The 15704-nt window shown below is 53.4% G+C and overlaps 1 protein-coding gene across 1 annotated transcript; it reads left to right on the forward strand.

The window, feature by feature from the left end:
- Positions 1-247: 247 nt before the first annotated feature.
- FARSA (phenylalanyl-tRNA synthetase subunit alpha) lies at positions 248-11829 on the forward strand. The gene is made up of 13 exons (XM_003275595.4): positions 248-432; positions 3830-3967; positions 4052-4150; positions 4229-4347; positions 5714-5806; positions 5898-6026; positions 6104-6219; positions 9126-9210; positions 9297-9396; positions 9493-9661; positions 9782-9859; positions 10045-10159; positions 11422-11829. The coding sequence occupies exons 1-13, from the start codon at positions 286-288 to the stop codon at positions 11558-11560; spliced, it is 1527 nt and encodes a 508-aa protein (XP_003275643.1). The 5' UTR covers positions 248-285; the 3' UTR covers positions 11561-11829.
- Positions 11830-15704: the final 3875 nt, after the last annotated feature.

A 15704-nucleotide genomic window follows, 5' to 3' on the forward strand; every position in this document is an offset into this window, starting at 1 on the left:
GCCCGCTGAAGTGAGGCTAGATAAAACTCAAAACAGGGCGGTGCTTCTGACCTTGAGATAATCAATTTTACCTCTCTGGTCAACCAGACGCCACTGATGGAGCCAGGGTGGAGGTGGGAACTGAGTCCCGTGCACCTTTTGAGGATCCGTCGCCACACTCAAGATGACGACACATTGAGCCCTGCTCTGCGGTTAGACACATTCAAGATGGCGGTACACACGCCGGGTTCCGGTTCCGGTGGCTCAGACCCCGGCCTGGACAAGCTGAGCACACTGGAAGCAGCCATGGCGGATGGTCCAGTGGCGGAACTACTGCTCCGGCGGCTGGAGGCGTCTGACGGCGGCCTGGACAGCGCCGAGCTGGCGGCTGAGCTGGGCATGGAGCACCAGGCGGTGGTGGGCGCCGTGAAGAGCCTTCAGGCGCTGGGCGAGGTGAGCCGGGCCCATGATGCCGGGCCGCCTTGCCCTTGCACCTACAGTCCCCTTGCCCCGGGCGCTCTACGTCCAAGCCAAATTCCCCCAGGCCTAGTTTGGGGTAGCTGTATATGTGTTCACTCCGGGATGTGCGGGCGGGAAGTGGGACGAGTGAGGGCCCAGACGCACGGATGTTCCTCATGCAATAAACGTTTATTGGGGCACAGTCAGCGTGGGTAGGGGGTACGATGATGGACGAGGAAGCGCGGTTGCTGCCCTCACGCAGGTTGCAACCTAATAGGAAGGTGCTTCAAGAACCAGAGTGATGGGGGAAAACAGGGGACCCAGCTGTGACAGCTGACCCAGCCTTGGGGGTCAGGGAGAGCGGCCTGGGCGGTGCAGGTGACGGTTCTCTGTAGAGGAAAGTGATAGCACTTTAGAGATCAGTGGCCGGGATCTTGGGGGATGGCAGGCGGCGAGGGAGACCAGCATAGCTGTAATTGCAAGGCCTCTTAGGTCTTTACCTCATGAGGGAACTAGGGAGCGATAGCAGGAGCTAGAGCCGGTCAGATGAGTGTGCTATCCACATCACCTTTGGGAAGAATTGGCATGGACAGGACTGGAGGTGAAGGGATGAAAGCAGAACCTGGCGCTTCCCCAAGCTGGAGGGCATGATGTCTGGCTATGGGAAGGAAGCTTGGGGGAGGTGGGGAAGGCATGGGATTCAGGACAAGGCAGGGAGCGCACAAATGAAGTCCAGCCTTCTGACTTGGGGAAGTGGACAGTAACAGAATCACAAGAGTAGGATGCTGAGGGGCCCGTGGGCCACCCAGAAGGCTAGATCCATGGGGCCAGGATCTGGGCTGTTTATCCGTAAAGCGCATGTTCTGTGCCCCACTTTGGTCTCAGCTTGTTTGTCCAATCCATTCCATAATCCTGGCTGATGGCCATGTTATTCCCATTTTGCAGATGTGACAATTGATGGTCAGTAACATAATCAGTGTGAATAGAAGAGGCTGATGAGCCCAGATTTGAAATTAGGCACTCAGGCTGCAGAGCCCATAGTCCTCAATGCAGAGGAGAGGTGGCAGCAGTGTTGTGTGGGGTGACAGTGCCTTGATCAATATGATTTGACATTTGTATACGTCACAGAGGGTTAAATAATATAAGGAGGTGAGGTTCAATCTAATGACAGTAATAGCCATAAAAATATTATAGTAATTAGAATTTATGCTGGGTACAGTGGCTCACGTTTGTAATCCCAGCATTTTGGGAGGCTGAGGCCGGTGGATCACGAGGTCAGGAGTTCAAGACCAGCCTGGCCAAGATGGTGAAACCCCGTCTCTACTAAAAATACAAAAAAAATTAGCCAAGGGGGGTGGTGGGTGCCTGTAATCCCAGCTACTTGGGAGGCTGAGGCAGATAATTGTTTGAATCGGGAGGTAGAGGTTGCAGTGAGCCGAGATCGCACCACTGCACTCCAGCCTGGGCAACAGAGCAAGACTCTGTCTCAAAAAAAAAAAAAAAAAGAATTTATGCAGCGTTTGTCACATAGTGGGCACTATATATTCTTTCTGAGTACTTTTTTTTTTTTTTTTTGAGACGGAGTCTCGCTCTGTCTCCCAGGCTGGAGTGCAGTGGCGCTATCTTGGCTCACTGCAAGCTCCGCCTCCCGGGTTCACGCCATTCTCCTGCCTCAGCCTCTCTGAGTAGCTGGGACTACAGGTGCCCGCCACTACGCCCGGCTAATTTTTTTGTACTTTTAGTAGAGACGGGGTTTCACCGTGGTCTCGATCTCCTGACCTCGTGATCCGCCCGCCTCGGCCTCCCAAAGTGCTGGGATTACAAGCGTGAGCCACTGCGCCCGGTCTCTTTCTTAGTATTAATTTAGCTACTCCTTAAAATCTTCTGAGGTAGAACCCATCACACCTTTCTCTTATGGATGAGAAGAGTTGGCCGGGCACGGTGGCTCACGCTTGTAACCCCAGCACTTTGGGAGGCCGAGGCGGGCGGATCACGAGGTCAGGAGATCGAGACCACGGTGAAACCCCGTCTCTACTAAAAATACAAAAAAATTAGCCGGGCATGGTGGCGGGTGTCTGTAGTCCCAGCTACTCGGAGAGGCTGAGGCAGGAGAATGGCATGAACCCGGGAGGCGGAGCTTGCAGTGAGCCGAGATTGTGCTACTGCACTCCAGCCTGGGCGACAGAGCGAGACTCCGTCTCAAACAAGAGTCACTGAGAGGTTAAGCAACTTTCCCGAGGTCACACAGTAAGTGAAGGGCAGAGTTGGGATTAGAACAAAGTGGGATCCAGGCCCTGTGCACTCTGCTAACCCTTGTTGTCCTTGTCTTCATGACTCTGGACCTGGAACCTCAGTTTTTGTTTGTAATGTGGACCTCCAGGGCCCTTCTCTGACATTCTGGGCACTGACATGTGAACATTTAAACATGGAGACAGGCTGGGTGTGGTGGCTCATGCCCATTATGCCAGCACTTTGGGAGGCTGAGGAAGGAGAATCACTTGAGGCCCGGAGTTTGAGACCAGCCTGGACAACATAACAACACCCTGTCTTTAAAAAGTAATTTAAAGGGCTGGGCGCAGTGGCTCACGCCTGTAATCCCAGCACTTTGGGAGGCCGAGTTGGCTGATTACGAGGTCAGGAGTTTGAGACCAGCCTGGCCAACATGGTGAAACCCCATCTCTACTAAAAATACAAAAATTAGCTGGGGGCGGTGGCGGGCACCTGTAATCCGAGCTACTTGGGAGGCTGAGGCAGGAGAATCGTTTGAAGCCAGGAGGCAGAGGTTGCAGTGAGCCAAGATCGCACCACTGCACTCCAGCCTGAGCGACAGTACAAGACTCCGTCTCAAAAAAAAAAAAAAAAGTAATTTAAAAACTAACCAGATGTGGCGGCACGTGCCTATAGTCCCAGCTACTTGGGAGGCTGAGGCGGAAGGATCGTTTCAGCCCAGGAGGTCGAGGCTGCAGTGAGCTGTGATCACACCACTGCACCCCAGCCTAGTGACAGGGTGAGACCCCCATCAAAGAAAACAAAAACAAACAAAAAAATGTGGAGACAAATCAGTTCACCTAATTTTTCACATTAAAATCTGTCACAGGTTCAAAACTGACAGTAAGAATTTGTCCTCTGCCAGGTAACATCCTTAGTGGTGTACTTTACCCCGGGAGGTGTAAACTATCATTATTACTACCCCTGTGTTACATAAGGGAAATAGAGACACAGCAAGGGGAAGTCTTTCCCTTGAGACCACTTGGCTGTAAAGTTGTATAGCTGGGATGTGAAGCTAGCTTTAAGGGTTGTGCTTTGAACCTGAGACTCAGTGCTGCAGAAAGGGGGTGCCTGGCTCTGAGCCTCACCCCTGCCTCGACCCCCTCCCCACATTTCCCTCTAGGTCATCGAGGCTGAACTTCGGTCCACCAAGCGCTGGGAGCTTACTGCGGAGGGCGAGGAGATTGCCCGGGAGGGCAGCCATGAGGCTCGTGTGTTTCGAAGCATTCCCCCAGAGGGCCTGGCCCAGAGCGAGCTTATGGTAGGAGCTGCGGGGTGAATGGGGAGTGAGTGATGGGATGAAGGTGGCCCTCGTGCCCCACTCACTGCAGCCTCTCTTTTCCAGCGACTGCCCAGTGGCAAAGTGGGCTTCAGCAAGGCCATGTCCAACAAGTGGATCCGGGTGGACAAGAGTGCGGCCGACGGGCCCCGGGTGTTCCGAGTGGTGCGTTCCTGCGGGCTGGTCAGGGGGCAGGTGGATGGGCACGCGGGCCCCTGGCCCTCACACCGCTTATCCTGGCAGGTGGACAGCATGGAGGACGAGGTGCAGCGGCGGCTCCAGCTTGTCCGGGGGGGACAGGCTGAGAAGCTGGGGGAGAAGGAGAGGAGTGAGCTGAGGAAGAGGAAGCTGTTGGCTGAAGTGTGAGTGGGTGCCCCCTGCAGGCTCAGGCCCCCACCACCTGCGAAGCATGGTGGAGGCATGGTGGGAGGGAGACAGCGTGCCCACACCAAGCACAGGTGTGGCCAGTTTCCTCCCAGCTCGCTTAATGCCATAGTTGTCAAGCCTGCGTGCCTTGGGGTCTTTGCCCATGAGGACTCTTCTGCTGAGAACTGTTTTCCCTCTGATCTTCAAGATAGGCTCCTCATCAAGTCTCTCTCCTGTGTCCCTTTAAAGAGACCACCCTGACACCCCTCCTCTCCCCTTGAGTTCCATGAAGCCCATCGCCCCTAGTCTTCATCTTTGGTGCTTGTTCATTTCTTTCGCTGTCCTTAGTGTGGTCCAAAGTTTAATGAGCACACACCAGACAGGCTCCTGGAACCTAGATGGGCTAGGGGCTGTCCTCTCCCAGGACAAATGTCCCCTTTGAGCAGAGACAGAGTGGCAGAGAGAAGAGACTAGAGCTGGGATGCCTAATTGAAGTTCGGGCTCTGTCACTTAACTAGTTTTATGACCTTGGCCAAGTCACCTGGCCTTTGCTGGTCTCAGTTTCCTTATCTATAAAATAGCCTGGGCCAAGTGTGGTGGCTCACATGTGTAATCCCAACTACTCAGGAGGGTGAAGTGTTAGGATCACTTGAATCCATGAATTCAAGGCCAGCCTGGGCAACACAGAGAGAGACCCCCATCTCAAAGAAAAAGGGGCCGGGCACGATGGCTCATGCCTGTAATCCCAGCACTTTGGGAGGCCGAGGTGGACAAATCACCTGAGGTCAGGAGTTGGAAACCAGCCTGGCCAACATGGTGAAACCTCGTCTCTACTAAAAATACAAAACTTAGCTGGGTGTGGTGGCGGGTGCCTGTAATCCCAGCTACTCTGGAGGCTGAGGCAGGAGAATCGTTTGAACCTGGGAGGTGGAGGTTACAGTGAGCTGAGACCGTGTCATTGCACTCCAGCCTGGGAAACGAGCGAAACTCCATCTCAAAAAAGGAAAAACAAACAAACAAACAAAAAACTGCCCTCTTTCAGGGGCTTGTGGGGAGACTTTCGCAGAACAGAGCCTGGCACAGAATAAATCTGCTCGACTTTCCCTAATACCATCACTCAGTCGTGTACTTAGCACCTTGAACAGACCCTGGCACACATTAGGTTCTCAATAAGTGTTGAATGAATAAGTGAGTGAATACAGGGAGATAGGGCATAGCCACATAGGAGGATTTCAGGTAGTGATAAATGTCAGGATGGAAATAAAGCTGGTAGGTAGCATGGGGATCCTCATCAGACGGGAGATCAAGGAAGTCCTCTAGGAGGAGATGGCAGTGGCGTCCCCTTCCTTCCCCTGGCCACAGGACCCTGAAGACCTACTGGGTGAGCAAAGGCAGTGCCTTTAGCACCAGCATCTCCAAGCAAGAGACAGAGCTGAGCCCAGAGATGATCTCCAGGTAGGGGGCAACCCCAGGGTCAGGGCGGGTGGGAGCTGGGGCAGGGGGCAGGGGTGGGCAGCCCTTACCAGGCCCTTGCATCCTCCCCCAGTGGCTCTTGGCGGGACCGGCCCTTCAAGCCCTACAACTTCTTGGCCCACGGTGTCCTCCCCGACAGCGGCCACCTTCACCCACTGCTCAAGGTCCGCTCCCAGTTCCGACAGATCTTCCTGGAGATGGGGTGAGCACAGGGCTGGGGGCGGGGCCTGGTGCTTCTGCTGGGTACAGGCAGGGCAGTCAGGCCGCATCTCCCACCAGGTTCACCGAGATGCCGACCGATAACTTCATTGAGAGCTCCTTCTGGAACTTTGATGCCCTCTTCCAGCCCCAGCAGCACCCAGCCCGTGACCAGCATGACACCTTCTTCCTTCGAGGTGGGTCAGCCCCTAGGGCCCCCCTGAGACATGAGAGACACCAGGCCAGGGCGGAGCCTTTGCAGGATGGGCATCCCATTTTATCAAATTAGGTCTAGAACTGGGCACGGTGGTGTGCACCTGTAGTCTGGCTATTTGTGAGGTCAAGGCAGGAGGATTGCTCGAGCCCAGGAGTTCAAATCCAGCTCAGGCAACATAGGGAAGAGTCTACCTCTAAAAAAATTAATTAATTGAGTTAAATTAAAGTCCATCCTTGGATGTGTCAAGCTCTGTTCTTATTATGCCACCTGCGTCTTTTTTTTTTTTTTTTTTTTTTGAGACAGGGTCTCACTCTGTCACCCAAGCTAGAGTGTGCAGTGGCACGATCTTGGCTTGCTGCAAACTTTGCCTCCCGGGTTCAAGCGATTCTCCTGCCTCAGCCTCCCGAGTAGCTGGGATTACAGGCACCCGCCACCACACTTAGCTAATTTTTGTGTTTTTAATAGTGACGGGGTTTGCCATGTTAGCCAGGCTGGACTTGAACTGCTGACCTCAAGTGATACTCCCACCTCGGCCTCCCAAAGTGCTAGGATTACAAGCGTGAGCCACCACGCCTAGCTCAAAATTAATGTATTTTTGTTTTGTTTTGTTCTCACTGTGTTGCCCAGGCTGGTCTCAAACTCCTGAGCTCAAAGACTCCTCTTGCCTCAGCCTCCCAAAGTGCTGGGATTACAGGTGTGAGTCCCCACACCTTCCCTGCCCCCATGTCTTCTTTGGGCATTCCAGGCTGTGCACACCTCAGGGCCTTTGCTTATGTTCTGTCTTTAGCCGAGAGCTGTTTTCTCCCAGATCTTCAAGGCAGGCTGCAGCCTCAAACCTCTGCTCACGTGTCACCAGAGACAGGCCAGCCTAACACGCTCAGGCTCACCCCGAGTTCTACAGAAGCCCTTTTCCCCTAAGTGTTCATTCTTCTGTCCCATTTCTTTCTTTCATTGCCCTTAGCACTGTCTGAAATGGAATGACTTCTCACAATGGGGTGGCCTTCCTGACCAAGAGGGCAGTTGAGGTCATTGGGTGCGCCAGCTTACCTGGCCAGAGGAACAACATCATTCTTGTCATTGTTGTCATAGCACCCAAAACTTACTAAGCAGTCATCATCACATGCCAGCCACTGTTCTAATCTTCCTGCCAACTACTGGAAGCAGTACTGTTACCCCTTTTTACAAAGAAGGAAACTTGGCCAGCCTCAGTGGGTATAATCCCACTGTTTGGGAGGCCAAGGGAGGAGGATCGCTTGAGCCCAGGAATTTGAGACCAGCCTAAGCAACATAGAAAGACCCCATCTGTACAGATGAAATTAGCTGGGCATGGTGGTGCACACCTGTAGTTGCAGCTACTCGGGAGGCTGAGGTGAAGGATTGCTTGAGCCTGGGAGTTTGAGGCTGCAGTGAGCTATGATTGCATCACTGCACTGCAGGCCAAGCAACAGAGCAAGACTTTGTCCCTCTAGATCGGGCGCGGTGGCTCACGCCCGTAATCCCAGCACTTTGGGAGGCCGAGACGGGCGGATCACGAGCTCAAGAGATGAAGACCATCCTGGCTAACATGGTGAAACCCCATCTCTACTAAAAATACAAAAAAAATTAGCCAGGAGTAGTGGCAGGTGCCTGTAGTCCCAGCTACTCGAGAGGCTGAGGCAGGAGAATGGTGTGAACCCGGGAGGCGGAGCTTGCAGTGAGCCGAGGTCGTGCCACTGCACTCCAGCCTGGGCGACAGAGCGAGACTCCGTCTCAAAAAAAAGAAAAAAAATTTTTGTCCTTTTAAAAAAAAAAAACAGGCCGGGTGCGGCTGCTCACACCTGTAATTCCAGCACTTTGGGAGGCCACCGTGGGTGGGTCACAAGGTCATGAGATCGACACCATCCTGGCCAACATGGTGAAACCCCGTCTCTACTAAAAATACAAAAATTAGCTGGGCATGGTGGCGTGTGCCTGTAGTCCCAGCTATTCGGGAGGCTGAGGCAGGAGAATCACTTGAACCTGGGAGCCGGAGGTTGCAGTGAGCCAAGATTACGCCACTGCACTTCAGCCAGGGCAACAGAGCGAGACTCTGTCTCAAAAAAAAGAAAAAATAAAAAGGCCGGGTGCAGTGGCATAATCCCAGCACTTTGGGAGGCCCAGGCAGGGGGATCACTTGAAGTCAGGAGTTCGAGACCAGCCTGGCCAACATGGTGAAACCCCATATCATGAAAAATTAGCTGGGTGTGGTGGTGCACTTCTGTAATCCCAGCTACTTGGGAGGCTGAGGCAGGAGAATCGCTTTAACCTGGGAGGAGGAGGTTGCAGTGAGCTGAAGTCATGCCACTGCACTCTAGCCTGGGCAACAGAGCAAGACTCCATCTCAAAATAAATACATACATAAATATGTACATACATAAATAAAGCCCAGGTGCCGTGGCTCACACCTGTAATCCCACCACTCTGCGAGGCTGAGGTGGGTGGATCACCTGAGGTCAGGAGTTTGAGACCACCCTGACCAACATGGCGAAACCCCATCTCTACTAAAAATAAAAAAGTTACCCAGGTGTGGTGGCATGCACCTGTAATCCCAGCTACTTGGGAGGCTGAATCAGGAGAATTGCTTGAACCTGGGAGGTGGAGGTCGCAGTGAGCCAAGATTGACCCATTGCACTTCAGCTGGGGCAACTGAACAAGACTCCGTCTCAAAAAAAAAAAAACAACCCAAAAACACACACAAATGAGAAAACAGAGGCACGAGAATCACTTGAACCTGGGAGGCAGAGGTTGCAGTAAGCCCAGATTGTACTACTGCACTCCAGCCTGGACAACAGTGAGACCCTGTCTGAAAAAAAAAGAGCGGGGGGGAAATGCTCGTTGACTGACCTGATGTTGCTCTGTCCTGCCCAGATCCAGCCGAGGCCCTGCAGCTTCCAATGGACTACGTCCAGCGGGTCAAGCGGACCCACTCTCAGGGTGGCTATGGCTCACAGGGGTGAGGCAGGACTTACCTGGTATGGAAGGGAAGGAGGCTGGGGACCCCTGGGCCATTGCATGGACTTCCCACCTTCCCTCCTGAAGGTACAAGTATAACTGGAAGCTGGACGAGGCCCGGAAAAACCTACTGCGAACCCACACCACATCAGCCAGCGCCCGTGCACTCTACCGCCTTGCCCAGAAGGTGCGGTTGGCCCAGGTGGGGGCCAGAGTGGGGAGAGGGTGCTGTCAAAGGGACCTTCTGACCCATACCCGGGCCTGGCTTGGTTGTCACCCCTAGAGGCCCTTCACGCCGGTCAAGTACTTCTCCATCGACCGCGTATTCCGGAATGAGACCCTGGACGCCACACATCTGGCTGAGTTCCACCAGATCGAGGGTGTGGTGGCGGATCACGGCCTCACCCTGGGCCACCTCATGGGCATTCTGCGGGAGTTCTTCACCAAGCTGGGTGAGCAGGGGGGCAGGGGGGCAGGGGTGGGCCGTGGTGCTGCGGCAGCAGGCAGGTGTGTTGATCACCAGCATTATCCTCCAAACCCCTGCTCTCCTGCCCGCCCCCTGCTCCCTGCAGGTATCACGCAACTCCGCTTCAAGCCAGCCTACAACCCATACACAGAGCCCAGCATGGAGGTGTTCAGCTACCACCAAGGTCAGGGTGGGCCCTGGTACTGGGGTGGGAGGGAGGTCTCAGGCTACCATGGTTCGGCCTGGGTCCCCCCATTGCCACGCCTGTACCCCACATCCCAAGCTCACCACCTAGACCCAGAACCTGTACCAGCAGTGCCCAGAAACTCAACACGCACTGCCCCTGTCTTCTCTGTCCTGCCTCTGCAGGCCTGAAGAAGTGGGTGGAGGTTGGAAACTCGGGGGTCTTCCGTCCAGAGATGCTGCTGCCCATGGGGCTTCCCGAGAACGTGTCGGTCATTGCCTGGGGCCTCTCCCTGGAGCGGTAAGTGCCCAGGTGGAAACTCGGGGTGTCCAGCTGCTTCAAACAACTCTCCAGGTATAGGGGCCTGTGTGGTTTCAGCACCACCCATTCATTCATCCAATGGACAAAACTTTCATCGTAAGTACAAACTGAATGCCCAGCCCCGTGCTGTGAACATGACAGCTCACGTCCCTCCCTCTGAATCTGGGGTCCCAGTGGAGCAAGAAGGATGATAACTAGCAAGACCAACAAGTACATCAGGCCAGTCGTGGTAGCTCATGCCTGTCATCCCAGTGCTGTGGGAGGCCAAGGCAGGAGGATTGCCTGAGCCAGGAGTTCGAGATCAGCCTGGGCAATAGAGCAAGTCTCCGTCTCTACAAAGAATAAAAACAGGCCAGGCGCAGTGGCACATGGCTATAATCCCAGCACTGTGGGTGGCTGAGGCAGGTGCATCACCTGAGGTCAGGAGTTTGAGGCCAGCCTGGCCAACATGGCGAAACCTCATCTCTACTAAAAATATAAAAATTAGCCAGGCATGGTAGCAGGTACCTGTAATCCCAGCTACTTAGGAGGCTGAGGCAGGAGAATCGTTTGAACCCAGGAGGTGGAGGTTGCAGTGAGCCAAGATCATGCCACTGCACTCTATTCTAGCCTGGGCAACAGAGTGTGACTCTGTCTTTTGTCTCTACTAAAACTACAAAAATTAGCCAGGCACTGTTACGTGCGTCCGTAGTCCTAGTCGTAGGTACTCGGGAGGCTGAGGTATGAGAATCACTTGAACCCGGGAGGTGAAGGTTGCAGTGAGCTGAGATTATGCCACCACACTCCACCCTAGGTTACAGAGTGAGACTGTCTCAAAAAAACAAATGCACTCAGCGAAAAAAGACAAAAGTGTGCACTAGGGCAGTAAGTGGTATAGGGAGGGCTAAGGCAACTACGTGGTCAGTGAAGGCATCATGGAGGAAAAAGTGCCACCTTAGCAAAATCTGGGGATAGATAAAGAGGTAAACCATGAGAGTATCTGGGGAAGGGTGTCCCAGGTAGTGGTCACAATCAGTTCAAAGGCCCAGAGGTAGGAATGTGCTTTTTGTATTAGGAGAAGAGTGAGGAGGCTGGTGTGGCTGAAGGCGGAGAGTGAGAGGTGATAGAGCAGTTGGCACAGGGCCCTGTGGGTCATGGGGAGAACTTGAACTTTTCCTCTGAGGAAGATGGGAGCCATGGAAAGCTGAGCAGAAGGGTGCATGTGCTGACCTCATGATAAACTCTGTTCCCTCCCCCACAAGCCCAACGATGATCAAATATGGCATCAACAATATCCGGGAGCTGGTGGGCCACAAGGTGAACCTGCAGATGGTGTATGACAGTCCCCTGTGCCGCCTGGATGCCGACCTGAGGCCTCCTCCCTCACAGGAGGCTGCGTGACATGGGCCACTCTAGGACAGCTCATTCTCCCCAAGTCCCTGCTGCTGCGTTCCTTTGCATCCCTGGCCAGTGACCTTGTATTTATGAGGCCTCTGTGAGGCCAGCCCCCACCTTCCTCTTTCCCACCTGTCCCAGGACCAGAATCCCAGGGACAGAGGACTGGGTAGCAGGTTCTTTCTGTTGTCCTGTGTGGTGTGTCTACTGTGAGGGTGGGCCCTGAGGAGACCTGTGGGCCACCTACTGTCTAATAAAGTGGGCAGTTGCCCCCATCTGGTGGCTTTCCTTAGGGGTGAGGGGTCTTGTTGGGTCCCCCTAGCTCAGTGTGCCACTTGATGGTCAAAAATCTGGGTACTGGGCTGGGCGCGGAGGCTCACGTCTGTAATCCCAGCACTTTGGGGGGCCGAGGCGGGCGGGTCACGAGGACAGGTGATCGAGACCATCCTGGCTAACACAGTGAAACCCCGTCTGTACTAAAAATACAAAAAAAAAAAAAAAAAAAAAAAATCTGGGTACTGAGCCAGGCACAGTGGCTCACTTCTGTAATCCCAGAATTTTGGGAGGCCAAGATGGGTGGGTCACTTGAGGTCAGGAGTTCAGGAGCAGCCTAGCCAATGTAGTGAAACCCCATCTCTACTAAAAATAAAAAAATTAGGGCCGGGTGCAGTGGCTCACGCCTGTAATCCCAGCACTTTGGGAGGCCAAGGCGGGTGGATCATGAGGTCAAGAGTTTAAGACCAGCCTGGCTAACATGGTGAAACCCTGTCTACTAAAAATACAAAAAATTAGCTGGGTGTCGTGGCGGTTGCCTGTAGTCCCAGCTACTCGGGAGGCTGAGGCAGGAAAATGGCGTGAACCTGGGAGGCAGAGCTTGCAGTGAGCCGAGATCGCACCACTGCACTCCAGCCTGGGCGATAGAGTAAGACTCCGTCTCAAAAAAAAAAAAAAAATTAGGCCAGGCGTGGTGGCTCACACCTGTAATTCCAACACTTCGGGAAGCCAAGGCAGGCAGATCACTTGAGGTCAGGAGTTCGGGACCAGCCTGGCCAACGTGGTGAAAACCCGTCTCTACTAAAAATACAAAAAAAAATCAGCTGGGCGTGGTGGTGAGCACCTGTAGTCCCAGCTACCCTGGAGGGTGAGGCACGAGAGTCACTTGAACCAGGAGGTGGAGGTTGCAGTGAGCCAAGATTGTGCCACTGCACTACAGCCTGGGTGACAGAACAAGATTCTGTTCCAAAAAAAGAAAAATACAAAAATTAGCCAGGCATGGTGGCAGGCACCTGTAGTTCCAGCTACCTTGGAGGCTGAGGTGGGAGAATCACTTGAACCCAGGAGGTGGAGGTTGTAGGGAGCTGAGATCACACCACTGCACTCCAACCTGGGCCACAGAGTGAGATGTGTCCCCAAAAAAACAGAAAACAAAAATTGGCTCAGCATAGTGGCTCATGCCTGTAATCCCAGGTACTCCAGAGACTGAGGTTGATCACTTGAGCCTGGGAGGTCGAGGCTGCAATGAGCCTTGATTACACCACTGCACTCCAGCCTGGGCAACAGAGTGAGACCCTGTCGTTAAGTACATATTTATGTGTCTAAATAAACATAAGTACCCTGGAATCTTGCCATTTCCATCAAATCTGAACTTTGGCTGTGTAGGGATGAAGAGAAAGCTTCCTTATTGCCCTCTGAAGTTTCACTAAAAATTATTGACAAAAGGCAGATTAATACGAGAAAAGGAATACGAATGTATTTGATCATAGTGTTACCTGACAAGCCTTCAGAATGAAGACCCAGAGATATAGGGGAAACTGTTTGTTTTGTTTTGTTTTGTTTTGACAGAGTCTGGCTCTGTTCCCCGGGCTGGAATGTAGGGGTGATCTTGGCTCACTGCAGCCTCAGCTTCCCGAGCAGCTGGGATTATAGGTGCCTGCCACCATGCCTGATTAATGAAAAGTGTCTTATGCTTAGGTTCAACAAAGTTTGAACACCCAGGTAGAAATTTGATTGGACAAAAAGAGTTTGTCGTGGTTCATGCTTGTAATCCTGACACTTTGGGAGGCTGAGGCTGGTGGATCACTTGAGGCCAGGAGTTTGAGACCAGCCTGAGCAACGTGGAAAAACCCCATCTCTACTAAAAATACAAAAATTAGCTGGGCATGGTGCATCTGTAATCCCAGCTACTTGGTTGGCTGAGAATCGCTTGAACCTGGGAGGCCAAGATTGCAGCGAGTTGAGATCTTGCCACTGCACTCCAGTGTTGCCTGGACAACAGAGCAAGACTGAAATTAAAAAAGCCAGGGGTGGGGGGGTTGTCTAATACTAATAGGCTGAGTGGGGAAACCCAGCAAGGCCTGTCTGTCTAGATTCTTCTTGGAGTCTCAGGAATGCATGCTCTTAGAGGCCCAGAAGAATCTAGATAGATAGGCCTTGTGTGGGGCAGAAACTTCTTTGAAACGGGGGTCTTATGACCTACAGTCAATAGGGTAGATCAGATAATTTCTTCTTTTTTTTGAGACAGCACTTTGGGAGACCAAGACGGGAGGATGGCTTGAGCCCAGGAGTTGGGGATCAGCCTGGGCTCAGCACAGAGAGATCTCATTTCTACAGGAAAAAATATATATAATTATGTGTGTGTGTGTGTGTGTATATATATATATATAATTTTTTTTTTTTTTTTTTGAGACAGAGCTTCACTCTGTCACCCAGGCTGGATTGCAGTGGCGTGATCTCAGCTCACTGCAACCTCCGCCTCCTGGGTTTAAGCAATTCTCCTGCCCCAGCCTCCCGAGTAGCTGGGACTATAGGCGCCCCCCACCACGCCTGGCTATTTTTTATATTTTTAGTAGAGACAGGGTTTCACCATGTTGGCCAGGCTGGTCTCGAACTCATGACCTCAGGTGATCCACCCGCCTTGGCCTCCCAAAAGTGCTGGGATTACAGGCACGAGGCACCGCGCCCGGCCAGAAAAATATTTTTAAGTTAGAAGTGCGTGGTGGATGACACTGGTAGTCCCAGCTACTCAGGAGGCCAAGGCAGGAGGATTGCTTGAACCGGGGAGGTCGAGGCTGCAGTGAGCTATGATCGCACCACTGCACTCCAGCCTGGGCGACAGACCAAGATCTTGTCTCAAAAAAAAAAAAAATTGTTATGGAGAATATTTTCCAAGGCCGAGTGGATGAAGTTAGAAGCACCGAATAAAAGACTCTGAGATCCCTATAACCTGGGCGCCCCGTGGAACCCAGGAGCCTCATAGGGGCACACAAGCGCACCCTCAGCTGTTGTTCCCCAGCAGCGCCCACTGGGCGCGCAGCTCCCAGACCGCGAAACTGCTGCTTAACGGTCGGCCGCGCCCCGTTGGCTGCGCGAGTTCTCAAAGGGGGCGGGGCCGGGAGCACGCGTCACAGCGCACTCGCGTCCCGGAGCGGAGCTGGCCAGGGGCAGGGTCGGCGCATGCGCAGAGGGTGCGAGCTTGAAGGCGGGAAAATACGGAATGGAGCGACAGGGAGTACGCGGCTCTTGTTTTCCTTCGCGCGCGTGGGGCGGGCGGACAGATAGGCAAGGAACGGCTGCGATCCCAGCCTTCTCCAGCGGACCCGAGCCCGGCCGCTTGTCCTTTGCCATTGGGGCTCCCTCTCATCAGGCCTGGCCCCAAATTTCCTGACTGAACCCGGCCCTGACTGACGCACTGACGGGTCTGATTTCCACACACGGCGCGTGGCCGGAACGGAGTAGAGAAAGCCACAAACACCCACGCACCGCACCCGTTTCTTTCATTTCTTTTTCTTTTTTGAGACGAAGTCTCACTCTGTCGCCCAGTCTGGAGTGCAGTGGCGTGATCTCGGCTCACTGCAACCTCTGCCTCCCGGGTTCAAGTGATTCTCCTTCCTCAGCCTCCCGAGTAGCTGGGATTACAGGCGCGCGCCACCACGTCAGCTAATTTTTTTTTTTTTTTTTTTTGAGACGAAGTCTCTTGCGCTGTCACCCAGGCTGGAATGCAGTGGCGCAATCTCGACTCACTGCAAGCTCCGCCTCCCGGGTTCACGCCATTCTCCTGCCTCAGCCTCCCGAGTAGCTGGGACTACAGGCGCCCGCCACCACGCCTGGCTAATTTCTTTTTGTATTTTTAGTAGAGACAGGGTTTCACAGT

Source organism: Nomascus leucogenys, chromosome 10, assembly GCF_006542625.1.
Source record: "Nomascus leucogenys isolate Asia chromosome 10, Asia_NLE_v1, whole genome shotgun sequence".
Lineage (NCBI taxonomy): Eukaryota > Metazoa > Chordata > Mammalia > Primates > Hylobatidae > Nomascus > Nomascus leucogenys.

Excerpts from the sequence above, each read along its gene's own strand:
- FARSA (XM_003275595.4), top strand. The coding sequence starts at position 286 with ATGGCGGATGGTCCAGTGGCGGAACTACTGCTCCGGCGGCTGGAGGCG. Across the intron at positions 6,220-9,125 it reads TGACACCTTCTTCCTTCGAG|ATCCAGCCGAGGCCCTGCAG; the intron begins GTGGGTCAGCCC and ends TGTCCTGCCCAG. Across the intron at positions 10,160-11,421 it reads TGGGGCCTCTCCCTGGAGCG|CCCAACGATGATCAAATATG; the intron begins GTAAGTGCCCAG and ends CTCCCCCACAAG.